Genomic DNA, 15011 nt, shown 5'->3' on the forward strand with positions numbered 1-15011 from the left:
TTTAATTAAAGGGCAACAAAAACACCTAATATAAATCTTTACCATTAATGCTCGTCAACATTTGTCTTAAAATATTTTACAACAAGATGCAGTGTATGTTTTCACTGCTTTTATTGCGATTAGAGCACTGTAAAAATGCTGGGACAACATGAAGGAATTAAATTAACCTAATCATTTCTACAAATTTAAGTAGATTAAACAAAATGTAATTAATTTGTCCTCCCAAAAAACTCAAGAAATGTGTTGTTTCAGCTTTATTCATATAAGTAGTTTGAACAAACAGGAAATATTGTTTTGAGTGAAGAGGAGAAAAGGCTGGCAAAGATGCCTGTGGATGAAAACTGTTTCTTTTTTTAGAGTTTCTATTTAGAGACAAAAAAAATGACAGCAGTAAATGAGATACATTACTCCCCTTCAACTAAAAATTACAACCAAATGCCCCACAATGTGGAATTGTATCAGTATTTTACTTTCCTACAATATTTAGACTAAAAAAATTACTTTTGCTGCGTGTTCAAAGTATTTATTTAAAATTAGTTGAAACAATACAATTCTTAAGTTTTTTTTACAACTTAATTGTTTTATGTTCAATCCACTTAAAGGTGCAATAGGTGATCTGCCAAAATGCTGTCCCTTAGCAATATATCTTTGAAAACACAGACCCTCCCTTGCCATTCAAAGCCACGTGCAAACATCGGATGTGTCTGAACGGGGTGCGCAGATGTACAAATCTACATTTGTTGACAGACAGTTTGGGCTACTTATCAGAATTATGGGAATTGTTGGCCCTTCATTCATTCATTCATTCATTCATTCATTCATTTTCTTTTCGGCTTAGTCCCTTTATTAATCTGGGGTCACCACAGCAGAATGAACCACCAACTTATCCAGCATATATTTTACACAGCGGTGCCCTTCCAGCTGCAACCCAGCACTGGGAAACATCCATACACACTCATTCACACTCATACAGACAATTTAGCTTACCCAATTCACCTGTACTGCATGTCTTTGGACTGTGGCGGAAACCGGAGCACCCAGAGGAAACCCACACAAACGCAGGGAGAACATGCAAATGCCACACTGAAACGCCAACTGACCCAGCCGAGGTTTAAACCAGCGACCTTCTTGTCGTGAGGCGATTTTTTTTACTTTAATCTTTACTAGTTGAATGTAAAGAGACCTTCAACCAACACAAAAACAATTTTTTTACTGCACCGATTAATTTAACTTAATCAATTTGTGTTGGGACAACATGTAGGAATTAAGTGGAAAGCAGCATTTGTTTTTTTACAGTGCAATAAAATATTCTGGTTTGCTGTAAAAATAGCAACAAGCAGCATCAGTAGCTCACAGAGTGAAACTATTTTACATCAAGCACTTCACACACAAACTAATGGTATCTCCCAATAGACCAAAATGAATGTGAATTTTGTCATATAAAATAAATCTACATACTTCAATAAAAGCCTTAATTTTACTGTACATAATTTAAAACCATAAAAGTCCTAATAACTGGGGTTCCCTTTTTACACATAATAAAGCAGGTTGTAAAAGTAGAGTGTACTGATTACTCATGACACATTTTACAGCCTCATCCGGTTGAGTCATTACTGTAACTGGTTAAATGAAGACTCACCCGTCTGAGTTTAAGTCAAGAATGGTGAGGTCGTAGCCAAAGGAGGAGGCCAAACCCGGTCCTCGAAGGATGTGTTCGACTTTTAAGTTTCTAGCTTCTGTTCTGTCTTCTGGTCTCAGTAGTAAAACCTCCCCGCTGTGGTTTGATCGTGGAGCGCCTGCTACCACATTCAGTTCTCCTTTCTTCATCAGGTTCATCCCAGTATCCAGAGCAAAGCCTGAGAGAATGCAATGAAAGGGCTGAGAAATGGATCATTTCACTGCTATATCGTACACTGAAAAAAAGATTGATTGGATTTACATTTTGTAGTGGTTGCTAATCATGTATATGGGCTGAATTTAAACAAACAAATAAGTTGAATATTCCTAAATTTAGTTTGTTTAAATTTAGCCCATATAAATTGTTTGCAACCACTTACCTTAAAAAATAGTAAATCCTATTATTAATTTTTTCAGCATACATACACATACAGTTGAAGTCAAAATTAAGATTATCCTCCAGCGTTTTCTTTTACTTTTTAAAATATTTACCTAATGCTGTTTAAAGGAGCAAGGAATTTTTCACAGTATTTCCTATAATATTTTTTCTTCTGGAGGAAGTCTTATTTGTTTTATTTCAGCTAGAATGATTTTTTTTATTTTAAGGTCAATATTATTAGCCCCCTTAAACAATATATATTTTTTCAATTGTCTACAGAACAAGCCAATGTTATACAATATTTGTCTAATTACCCTAACTTAACTAACTAACCTAACTAATGATTTTGGATAAAATGTGGCTTCATGAAAGCATCCAGCTATTGTTTTCACAGATTTGCAATTGCAGTTTTCTTCAAAAAATAATAAATAATAAATAAAAAAAATCAATGAAATAGATTTGTCATTGCACCCTAAAATGCAATCCGATAATAGAAAATAATAAAATATACTTACATTTTTAAAGTCAAGTACCCTGCTGTTAAAATAATAAAATGTGTAAAATTTATGTATGACCAAAAAACAAATAAAAAAAAAATAAATAAAATATGTTAGACTAGCGACTATTTTCTTATGCCTAGTTCACACAATCTACATTTACACATTTGGGTCGATTTCTGGTATGTCATAATTAATTATAATGTTATAAAAGTCTTATTAATGCACTATTATGTCTAGAAGATTTTTCGTAAAAAATAAATAGAATGGTTTGTTTTCCAGCGAACCCTATCGTATACACCATGGCACTTGATATACATGTGTCTATATGTTTTGTTTCTCAAATATTTCCCAAATAATGAGGGGGGTTACATTTTTAAGGTCAATATTATTAGCCCCCTTAAGGATAAACTGTTATGTTTAGAAATGTGTTGAAAAAAAACTGTCCGTTTTACAGAAATTGGGTGGAAAATATACAAAGGGGCTAATAATTCTGACTTCAACTGTATACACACACACACGCACACGCACACACACACACGCACGCACACACGCGCACACACACACACACACACACACACGCACACGCACACGCACACGCACACGCACACACACACACACACACACACACACACACACACACACACACACACACACACACGACATTGTCCATGATCACCTAAAAAGCTGCTGATGTCCAAAGGATTGAGCTCGTGTTCATCTGCTGTTTCATAGATCTCCAGAGAGAAATCCTCAACAGGCTCCATGTGCACAATGCCTAAAGGGTGAAAAAGAGAAAGGGCATTAGCAATTACTTCACATTATATATTTTTGCTATAATTGGAAGTTACAATGAATACTTTACAAATGTGAAGTTTTACTTTATCATTAAAAAAAACACCTTCCTGTTGCTTTGCAATACCTTTCCAGTCATATGCTCCTGGAGCTCCATAAACAAGATATTTGCCGTCTTTGGAAAAAGCTACAGAGAGACCCTGTTGACAGTACCCAAAGTTGTGTTTATCTGTCTCCCGAGTCCTACAAAATGACCTTGTGTCTGCCCCATCTGTCCCTAGTACAAGGTCCTGTCCCATGACAAAGCATCTGCCCAATAACCGTTGATTGGTGAAGCTCCAATCCTGGTACCGGTGTGCACAGGTCTAGACAAAACAGCGTATGGGCATATTAACGTCTATTAAACATATATTGATAGTTTAATTCTGAGGTGTCAACTTTAGATAGTGTCTTCATAAGGAGAATAAGAGGACTTTTTTACCACTACTTTGCCTCCTCGTCCTTGACTTTGAACACTAACACCCAGCCATTGGTTTTCTCTATAGTCCACTCCTGGATGATCTTTAGATCGAGCTGCCAGTACAGAATAGATATATTAAAATATCTCTGTCAAGATACTTAACCACATTACTTTAATCAATACAACTGATGAGCAAATAAATGAGTAAAAGTAATTCAAATGAATAAAGTGAAACCCCAACCAACCTTTTATGTCAACAGGGATGCGTTCACAGTCATCAGGTTGAGTTGTGAATTTACACCTGTACAGGCCACCAGATATATTGGCGTTTTGAACAGGCAATGCTTTAGCACGAGGAGCTCCAATCAGCAATCTGAAAATATATGACAATGATGTTGTAGATACAGTGTTAGACGAAAGTTTGGGAAACCCTAGCAGATACTGTGAATATAAGACATCGAATAAGAATAGGAGATCAAACATAATGCATGTGATTTTTTATTTAGTACTGTCCTGAATAAGATATTTCACAGAAAAGATGTTTACATATTGAAACTTTTGGACAAATTTGTTGAAATATCATGTTTTCCCCATTTAGTGTCCTTCAGAAGCAAAATAAGATACTTGCCAGTCTTCCAGAAACAAATCAAGTATAATTTACAAAGCATCAGTGAGAGTTTGAACCTAATTTTTCTTCAGTGTGAAAAGATGGATCTCAGATTCATACAGTCCCTGCTGGAAAAAGGTTCAAATATAAAATAATCACTCATTTTTTATCTATCACTTTTCCGGGGCTGGGTCGCGGGGGCAGCAGTCTTAGGAGAGAACCCCAGACTTCCCTCTCCCCAGACAATTTCTCCAGCTCCTCCGGGGGTATCCCGAGGCATTCCCACGCCAGCCAAGAGACATAGTCCCTCCAGTGTGTCCTGGGTCTTCCCCGAGGCCTCCTCCTGGTGGGACATGCTTGGAACACCTCCTATGTAGGCGTCCAGGAGGCATCCGAAACAGATGCCCGAGCCACCTCAGCTGACTTCTCTTGGTGTGAAGGAGCCGCAGCTCTACTCCGAGCTTATCCCGGGTGTCAGACCTCCTCACCCTATCCATTAGGGTGCCCCCAGCCACCCTGTGAAGGAAACTCATTTCGGCCTCTTGTATCAAAGATCTTGTCCTTTCAGACATGACCCAAAGCTCATGACCATAGTTGAGAGTAGAAACATAGATTGAAAATTGAAAGCTTTGCCTTTTGGCTCAGCTCCTTTACCACAACGGACCGCTACATCAACCGCATTACTGCTGCTGCTGCACCAATCCGCCTGTCAATCTGACATTCCATCCTTCCCTCACATGTGAACGAAACAACAAGATAGTTGATCTCCTCCACCTGGGGTAAGAACTTTCCTCCGAACTGAAGATGGCAAACCACCTTTTTCCGGTGGAGCACCATGGCCTCGGATTCAGAGGTGCTGATTCTCATCCCAGCCACATCACGCTCTGCAGCAAACCCCAGTGCATGCTGAAGTAATAATAATAATAATAATAAAAATCGGCACACTGCTCTCAAAAGACAATTTATTAAGTATTAGTATATTATTTTCTGTATGTTTTTTTCTGTATTTTTCATATAATTCATTAATTGATTAATTTGCACTATTGTTGACTTCAGATGATATACCTAAAGTTTTCTTGTATTGCTGGTGTGACCTGATGAAGACCACGTACAATATTAAAAGGTCTTTATAAATTGTCCTTAGCAGTAGTGGCAGTGTGCTGATTTTTGTTTGTTTTTAAAATTATATTTTGTTTAATTTATTCGAGCACCTGCTTAAAGTTTTCTAAGTATGTGCGCACACTGACCCTTTTTTCATCCAATCATCCAATAATTTCAGCATTTTTTTTCTGTTTTGTGGACTATGTAAACATTCATTCATCCATTTTCTTTTTGGTTTAGTTCTTATATTAATCTGGGGTCGATACAGCGGAACGAACTGCCAACTTATCCAGCATATGTATTACGCAGCGGATGCCCTTCCAGTTGCAACCCATCACTGGGAAACATTCACACACACTCATTCACACACATACACTTCGGACAACTTAGCTCACCCAATTCACCTATAGCACATGTCTTTGGACTTGTGGGGGAAACCGGAGCACGCGGTGGAAACCCACGCCAACACGGGGAGAACATGCAAACTTCACCCAGAAATGCCAACTGACCCAGCCAAGGCTCGAACCAGCGACCTTCTTGCTACGATTGTACTTATATGTAAACATCTTTTATGTAAAATACATTACAAGGACAGTATTAAATTAAAAAATAAGATGCATTTTTCTATAATCTCTCAGTTTGTTAATATTGCATTTTCACATCTTCTGCAAGACGTTCCCAAACTTAAGCATAACACTAGTGTACGAATTACAAGGGGGTTTAGGGGGGATTGACCCCCCCCCCCCCCAATTAATGGTTGAAGGACATCAAAGCAACATGTATGGGGGCTCAGTCCTCTAAATAGTGAGAAATAGTTTGCTCTGATCTGCATCTTAAATACTATTATTACTAATTAAATATTATATAATAAAAATATATATTTGACCACTTCTATAATAGATTATACCATTGTGATTGCAATTAATATAAGCCGATAGACATGGCTAGTGTTCACGAAACACTTTTCTTGTAAAATAGGTGTATAGTCTAAAATTAAAATGAAATTAGATGCATAGTTTGATCTGCAGTAACCTCTGAAATGGCTAATCGCAGGATATTAGGTCTGAATACTCAAACTATCCCACAAAACACTACAAATTAAACATGGCGCATTAATAAAATAGATGTCATTTAATTTGATTCACTGAAGCTTGTATTACACAAAATAACATTATCGAAAAAGTTGACCCCCCTGATTATCAATGTATAATTCGCACTCTGCATAACACCATAGATAGATAGATAGATAGATAGATAGATAGATAGATAGATAGATAGATAGATAGATAGATAGATAGACAGACACAGAGACACGACAGGTTTCCTCCACAAATTTTAAAAGCAGGTAATCAATGTACTTTTGTAGAACCGTTTTTTAAAATAGTAGAACAATATCTATTTTACATTAATATAATTTATTAAATTGGGATACATTTACAGGCCTATATAGTATACAAATGTAAATCAGCATGTGACAATACTGTTACTGACATAATATGGTCATTATAAAATGCTAGTGCTGTTTTATATAATATAATATAATATAATATAATACAATATAATATAATATAATATAATATAATATAATATAATATAATTAATTGAAAAGCGTTTTCTCACACGCGCTGGTCTGAAGGTTTGAGCTGATGATGCATGGCCATAGAAAATCCAAACAAACTGTCTGCTTCTCCACGCTTCCTCATCACGTTCTGTGTGTCCAGGTTAAAGACAAAAACCTGTGCTGGAAGAATTATCCACACGGTGAAGAGGAGACTAAACAACATGGTCCTGGAGCTCGGTGGAGGAGACTGTAGTTTAATCCCAGAAAATACCCCAACAACTTCTACTGCAGGGTGAGGCGACACTTTATATAAACCCTGGCTGATTTATGTCCTCAGGGTGGGGATAAGAACAATTGTACAGTAAGTAGGTTAATGTTTAGCTGTGTAGGAAAGGTGAACGCATGCCCTTTCATCCTCAGTCATTTCCTAACAGGTTTAGTCAAGTTCAAGATAAGACAAGACTCGACGACTGTAGCCTATAATGGCGCGATTTGTGATGAGAATCAGCATGTGTGGATGGGATGGATAAAATAAACATTTGTACACCGCATGCAGGACACAGAGAAAGAATAAAAGCTCATAACATATACATTTGTAAATGAAGGCCAATAAAACCGCCGTTTGATTTCTAAAAGACTATTTGATAATTTAAACATTGAACCAAAAGATGGCGCTAAAGATTTTGTGTAATAGAGACATTCGGGTTCAATCATTAGACACGCACACACACAGCCGTTGTGTATTGGAATATATTTTTATACAGGCCCGTAACCAGAGGGGGTTCGGGTGATTCGAAAGGTTCACCCCTCTTCTGTCCAGAATTTGGCCCCTATATGAGCTCATTTGTCTCATTTTTGACAGTATGCCATTATAAATTGTGAAGATAACCAATAGAAGAAGGGTTTAAGAAGTATAATCAATAAAATAACCAACGAAAGAAGGCTTTTATTCTTTAAATAGACAAATTCTGACTGAGGAAATGAGTTGGCCAGTTTGTTATTTGCCTATAGGCTACAGTTTTACATTTAACAAGTTTTAACAGATTCCCAATTTTTGGTTTGTTTTTTTTTTTTTTAATGATGAATTATAATCAAATAGCATTTAAACATAAGTATTTTTTTCCCATTTAAAAAAAAAAATGTGTATCTCATTACATTATATATAAAACTGTAACAACTTGTAAATAAACACACATTTTTGTAAACAAAAAATAGTATGTTAAGCACTTTGACAAAAATGTAGGAAGTATTTTTGCTGCATTAAAAAGTATGGTAATGATAACCATCCGACTAGTTAATCCAGCACAGATTAGTGCTCAAAATGTCACTGAAATGCAGTATTTGAATCTCGAATAACTGCAAAAAGCTCCACTTTTTGAGAAAAAAGAAAGCTCTTTTAATAGGCTGGCTATGGGCCTGTTATAATAATTGGATATTTGGAAATATACAATATTTTTATTCTAATACTGTTAGAAATATTGAACAGAATATTGAATATTGTGACCTCATGTACACTGTAAAAAAAAATGCAGGTTTTCACACAATTCATTCCTGTTGTCCCAACACAAATTGATTAAGTTAACACTTTTTACCAATTTATGTAGATTAAACATAAAAAAAGAAGTTGTCCCAATGAAATATCAAGAATTGTGTTGTTTGAGCTAATTTTAAATAAGTAGTTTAAACAAGCAAATTAAAATATATTTTTTTTGAGTGTAGGTGAATTTAAGTCGTCATACAATTGTTTTTTTATATAGTTTTTCTGTCACAATTTTATATTAAACAATTTTAGATTTATAAATTGCCAGATGTAAACATATATTTAAAGGAAATTCTGGAAAAACTAAAAGTCTGGTATAAGAAGTCTAAAATATAAAGCAAAATATAATAATTAAATGAATTTAGGTTTGGACAGAATTAACAGAATGTATTTTAATGTAAGTGGAATTTGAATTAGCTGTTTGACAAAAACAACAACAAAAATGGCTAGAAATTATTGATTAAAAGATTAAATTAAATAAATATATTAAAATGTTAAACATTTTAAATAAAAAAACACATTTTATCTAAATTCTCTGACAAGTAAAAGTATAGCTGTACAGTTTTACAGTATGGCAAATGTTGAGTGGCAGTATTTGTTTTTCGTAACCATGGTTTGGAAACTAAAGCATCATTGTGGTTTTAGCACTAAGAGGTGTATAATGTCAACAACAACATGCAAACGACAACTAATAACTAATTTAGAAAAAAACCCTCACGGCATGCTTAATGTATCACTAGTGAGGAGTTTTAGTGTTGAGCATTATTATACATGTTCAACACAATCCATTGCATTATACATTATATACATATACCATATACATTAAGCATACAGTATATTGTATTCAAAGAATGAATAGCACAAGAGTTTTAAAATGCTATATTTAATTTGTTGTGTCAGTTCTGTTAATATACCATTTAATTAATTTTAAATATGACTATTTTTAGAGATTACAATTGCTTAAAGTATTCCCTTAAATAACAAACAGCATGCATTTAAGCACTACTAACTTTAAGCGTGATCAAAAATAACTATACATCCTGTGGAAAATGTAAGCTTATGCGGCGAGTGTGTTGTTTACTGAGAAACCCACTGTGAGTCTAGTCGAGATGAGTGGTCATGGGTAAGATGAGCGAGGGTGTGGGTAACAGGAGGACAAGAGCAGACAAGGTGCAGAGAAACCGCTTAAAATAGCAGGTCTATGCACTTCCACACACTAAAAACACTCATGTGAACTGCAGCTCCAACACTGCACCGCAAACAATAACTGAACTTTAAAAATAACGGGTCAGTATCTCTGACACTGAGATATTTAGATGGACTATTTTTGATTTTAGAATATTGATGACTATAAATAACTTTTAAACTACAGTACATGTCAACTAGAGGTCATAAGAGAACTATTAAACTGTGTTCTCAATGTGTTAACACTTTACTTTGAGATTTGGAGATTAATACTGATTACATTTAGTTGACAGTCAGTTGAAGAGCTACTTAGAGTCAACAAAAGGAAGGCATCAAAAATAAAGTGTAATTTATCTTATTAGTCTTGGGGTTACACTGTTAACAATTTCCTGTAGAATCTACAGCAACTTACAGCAAAAATACCGTATTTACATTTTCAGCACCATTTATCTTGCTGTATGTATTTACAGTATTGTATATCTTTATTGTAAAATATACAGTAATTGTCGCAATGCAACTTTAAAATACAGTAACTTAGTGCATAACCGTCCTAAAGTAAAAGACTGTTCATATTACAGTTAAACACTGTAATTTACTAAAATCATTAGTGTATTATTAATGATGTTTGTAATGCAGAGATATTAATTGCTTTTTTCTACTACTATTGTTTTGTCGGTTACTCTCTCAAATAAATTTAATTTAAAGACTTGTCTGTGTAGATCAGATGAATACATTTGCATAAAGCACATTTTGAAACAAAGATGGGTGTCTTATTAAACATTTGATGCGATGCTATTAAAGATGTAGCAAAAATATCAAAGAATTTCATACATTTAGGTAAGAATCTATTTAATGTAAGTACATTTTGAAGTAGCTGACTGAAATCAACGTGAAACACTGCACAAAATGCTGGGTTCCACACAATCGATTTGTGTTGCGGAAACATGAAGAAATTAAGTTACCTTATTAGTTTTTACAAATTTAAGTTGATTGAACATAAAACAAATAAGGTGTCCCCAAAAAACCTCAAGAATTGTGTTGTTTCAGCTCACACTATCTTCAAGTTTGAAATATAAACTACTAAGACACTTGGCTTACAAGGTATATTTTTAGGTTATTACATCAAACATTACATTACATATGTCCTGTGTTTGTATATGAAAAACAAATATTGAACACAGTACAATTTTTCTTTCTCATTGCTTCATAATGTATAATTGTTCATATTTTTTAGCATGAAACATTCTAGATGGACTATATTAAAGCCAATGATACCTAATTTATGTTTATAGCTCACAGGGGTCAAGAACTGTCACTATGTAAAGTTAGGTAAATCCCCAAAAGTGAGTGCTGGCTATAGTTTGAACAAACAGCAAACATTTATTTGAGTGAAACACTGCTAAAAATAGATTAAACGGTTAAATTAAATAAAAATATATTTATAAAAATTACAATTTTTGCTAAATTTTCTGACAAATCCAATAAGAACATAGATTTGTATGGCGAGTAGAATCAATGATGTTTGTACTGCAGAAATAGTAATGACTTTTTTAAAAACACCACTATTGTTTAGTCTTATATACAACATACAGTATGATCTAATTGACCTTATTCTTCAATGTGGAAGTGCTTATTTTTGCGATTGCATTTTTAATTCAGTTGTCTATGGGAGAAATGACTAGGAATAATAAATGGCAGAAAACGGTCAAACTACTTGCTCTACGAACAAGTGTTTACATGACTATACAGACAAAAAAGATCAATACAATAAGAAACTATCAGTTTGCAACATGAAGCAGCAAAACACGCTGTTTTTAACATCTAAAAATACATGGAAGTGAATGAGACCAGAAGTCTCGAGCCAAAGAGTTTCAAATGGCTGCGCCCACTCGAATACGGAGAATAAGGCTGGTCTGAGTAGCCCAGGCAAATGCAGATGCAAAAAGCACATTTTGAAACATGTGGGTGTTTTAGTCTCAGTGATGGAGGCGGAGCGTAAATCAAGACTGAATGTTTCCCTCCCACACACAGATAACATATGAGTGTATGCTAATGCATTAAATACAAAAAAGCATATGCAGAAAATGAAAGAATATCTGAGAGAAAAGCTACGAGCTATGCTGGAAGTGTAGAAATGAATGAAATGTGGGTCCTGCTTTATATTAAGTGGACTTTATTAAGATGTACTTACCACATGAAATACGTACAACACTTCTGGTACTCCTGAGGTGGGACACAGGTAGGGTTAGGGATAGTTCTGGGGGTAAGGGTAGGTTAACTATGGGTTAAAGCCAGGGATGGGTCAACAGTGTAAATCTAAATGTAATTAGAGAAATTAATTACAGATGTACATATTTTTTAAATGTTAGTACAATGTAAAAACCTGATTTAGTTTGCATATTTAGTGATTCACAAGTATTTTCTGTTTATTTACGCTTGTGAATTGCATTATGAGATCATAATCTCTGCTCTGTCAGTATTTGATGTTGAAAATTCAACTCTGCAGTTTAACAAAGTGACTTCAATTGACATTTTAGTAGTTTGAAATAAAATTATTATGTAAAAAATAATATATAGAGAAATAAGTCTGTGTAGTGATCAGCGGTAAAATCAGGAACTTGTAGTAATTCACTTGTGGAAATTAATTTTTAATATAAACAAATGCTGCAGCCAGTACTCTGCCTCTTTTGTTTAAGCTTATCAGTTAAGAGTGGCAATGGAGACAGTGAAGAACCATCTGTCCTTTGTTCATCTGAAGAACAAAGGTGTTAAAAGTGCACAACTTGTAGAACGGCTTCTTGATCTAGTCAACATTTTCCTTCTAATAAGCAATCTCTCAGACACAGAAAGACATGTGGATTACAATATTCCCATCTAACAAAGTGGACACAAAACCGAATATTTTGATTCATGGGCATAGTTAGACAAAGTGCACAGGGCCCTGGCAATTAAGGGACCCAGTAACGTCTCCCACTCCACCCCCCCATTGACCTTATTCTTCAATGCGGAAGTGCGCTCGATTTTGCGATTTGTTTTAGAACTTCCGATTCAGTCGTCAATGGGAGAAATGATTAGGAATAATAAACGGCAGAAAACGGTCAAACTGCTTGCTCTACAACAAGTGTGTTCATGACTATTCAGACAAAATAGAATAATATAATAAGAAAATATCAGTTTGCAACATCAAGCAGCAAATTGAGCTGTTTTGAACGTCTAAAAATGAATGGAAGTGAATGAGACCGGAAGTCTTGAGCCAAAAGGATTCAAATTGCTGCGCCCGCACGTATGCGAAAAATAAGGTGAATAGTCTTTATATTCTCAGCACAATGTCTTGGGTAAACTAGAATTGGTGTGGAAAGTGAATTATGCATAAGAAAATATTTAAGACTCTTAAATATAAAAACAGTTGAACTGTAGACTGTAACTATGCAAATGCCGGTCACACCATGGACGACACTCTCCATTGACTACCTCACAGGATCATCCAATCACAATGGTGGATTTGAAAGGTGCCATCTTTTCAATCCCGCCTTTCAGAGCAAGGATAAAATGTTCCCTCAAAGAAGTTGAAAGTGTGGTTCACAATATTTGCAATATTGGTGTAGTGTAAAAGTTTGCTTGTGTTGCTGCTTGAAGGGGGGATGAAAAAGATCTTCAGCTTCAGTAATTCTCTCCAAAGTATTCTCTGCATGTCCCAGGTCATCTGAATTGCTCAAAGACTTCAGAACTTTTCAGAGCTTTTGCTGCGTGTTCCATAAAGGATTTTCATAGCGTTTGAATTAACACTATTCCAAGGCTTGAGAACCTCTACCTTCAAGGATAAAGACATTGGCATATTCCCAACATCAGCACCACCAACTCCAGAAATCTGCAGTCTGCTTGTTCCAAAGTAGCCAGATTTCCTCTTCTCAAAGCTCAAGTGACCCATGTCTACTTATTCCAAGCATCAAGACCTGCAGGAAGATCCAGCTTCTTCCAAACACAGCATCAACAGCAGAAGCGTAAATATCACTTTCCAAACCTCTATCAGAGACCTTGGCATAGTGTATTTCAGTATAAGATATACTAATTAATTAGATGTTTATAACTGATATTCATTAATAACAAAAACAGTTTTAGAATAAGATTTCAGAAAGATATCAGAAATCGAGGAATACTCATTTATTACAATTGTGTTGAAAATACAGCAATAGGCTCTACAAGTCAGACTATCCAACACAATCTCACGGCAATTCGTAACTTTTTGATTTAGTGGCTAATTCGTACGATCTAATTCGTACAATTTAGTACGATTCGCTCATCCGCCAATGACGGTTGGGTTTAGGGGTGGGGTTAGGTGCCACGCCTCCTTTTTAAAATCGTGCAATTTCGTACGACTGAATTCGTACGAATTAGCCACTAAACTGTCAAAACGTAAAATACTTACGTTTTCTCGTGAGATCAGGCTGGACTATCTTACTATCTTTCAGATTTGGCCAGATAATAAACACCTTCAAAATTTGTAGAATTAATTTCAATTAACAATCTTTATTGTTAATTATTGCCACGTTTATTCATCTGTTATTTATACACACCTTAAGAGTGGAGTGACCAAGATCTCAATGTAATATTAATACTGATGTTAATTTTAATATTGGAGTCAAGCCAAATAAAGTATCACTACATTATTTAGTGCCTTACAAGAGGCTAAAATATCAATATTAATATCAATACCAAAATATTGATGTTAATATTTATGATGAATTCAAAATAACACTACATCTGTAAAACAACAGAAAATGTCAAGTTTTTGTACCATAATATACAACACCAACCCAATATATCACTTTAAAATGTTCATAAAATTCCCTTTTTTTGCAAATTAACACGGGGAAATAAAACCATGAATCACAAAATATGAAAAAATGCTAATTTATGGATATTTTTACAGTGCATGTAAGTACATTACAAGTGCATTGTGCACAAGAGCATAGTAATTAAGTACACTTAATAATATAAAGTGTCACCGAAATGTGTTAATTGCATTCTATTTTTAGAATTGGAAAATGGGATGAAAACATCCTTAATTGCTAGAATAGCATGTGATATACTCAAATAATACTAATAAAAAATTATAACTGATAAAGAGGCAGTCACAACAACAAAGAAATAGGTAATTATACAAAATGTAAGACATAAACAGATTTATCAGTGAATAAATAAATAAATC

At 34.7% G+C, this 15011-nt stretch overlaps 1 protein-coding gene across 3 annotated transcripts in view; it reads right to left on the bottom strand.

Moving 5' to 3' along the window:
• The window catches only part of itga6l (integrin, alpha 6, like), a 28716-nt gene extending 21329 nt beyond the window's left edge, over positions 1-7387 (bottom strand). For all 3 annotated transcript variants that reach the window (XR_008838787.1, XM_056472190.1, XM_056472189.1), the window contains exons 1-6: positions 7137-7387; positions 4054-4181; positions 3830-3921; positions 3476-3713; positions 3233-3331; positions 1640-1856 (exon numbers count right to left, since the gene is read on the bottom strand). Coding sequence is in view for 2 of the 3 variants with exons in the window: in XM_056472190.1 (XP_056328165.1) it covers positions 1640-1856; positions 3233-3331; positions 3476-3713; positions 3830-3921; positions 4054-4181; positions 7137-7300 (938 nt within the window). In the remaining variant the exon portion in view is untranslated. The remainder of the gene's footprint in view (positions 1-1639; positions 1857-3232; positions 3332-3475; positions 3714-3829; positions 3922-4053; positions 4182-7136) is intronic.
• Positions 7388-15011: the final 7624 nt, after the last annotated feature.

This window comes from Danio aesculapii, chromosome 14, assembly GCF_903798145.1.
Source record: "Danio aesculapii chromosome 14, fDanAes4.1, whole genome shotgun sequence".
Lineage (NCBI taxonomy): Eukaryota > Metazoa > Chordata > Actinopteri > Cypriniformes > Danionidae > Danio > Danio aesculapii.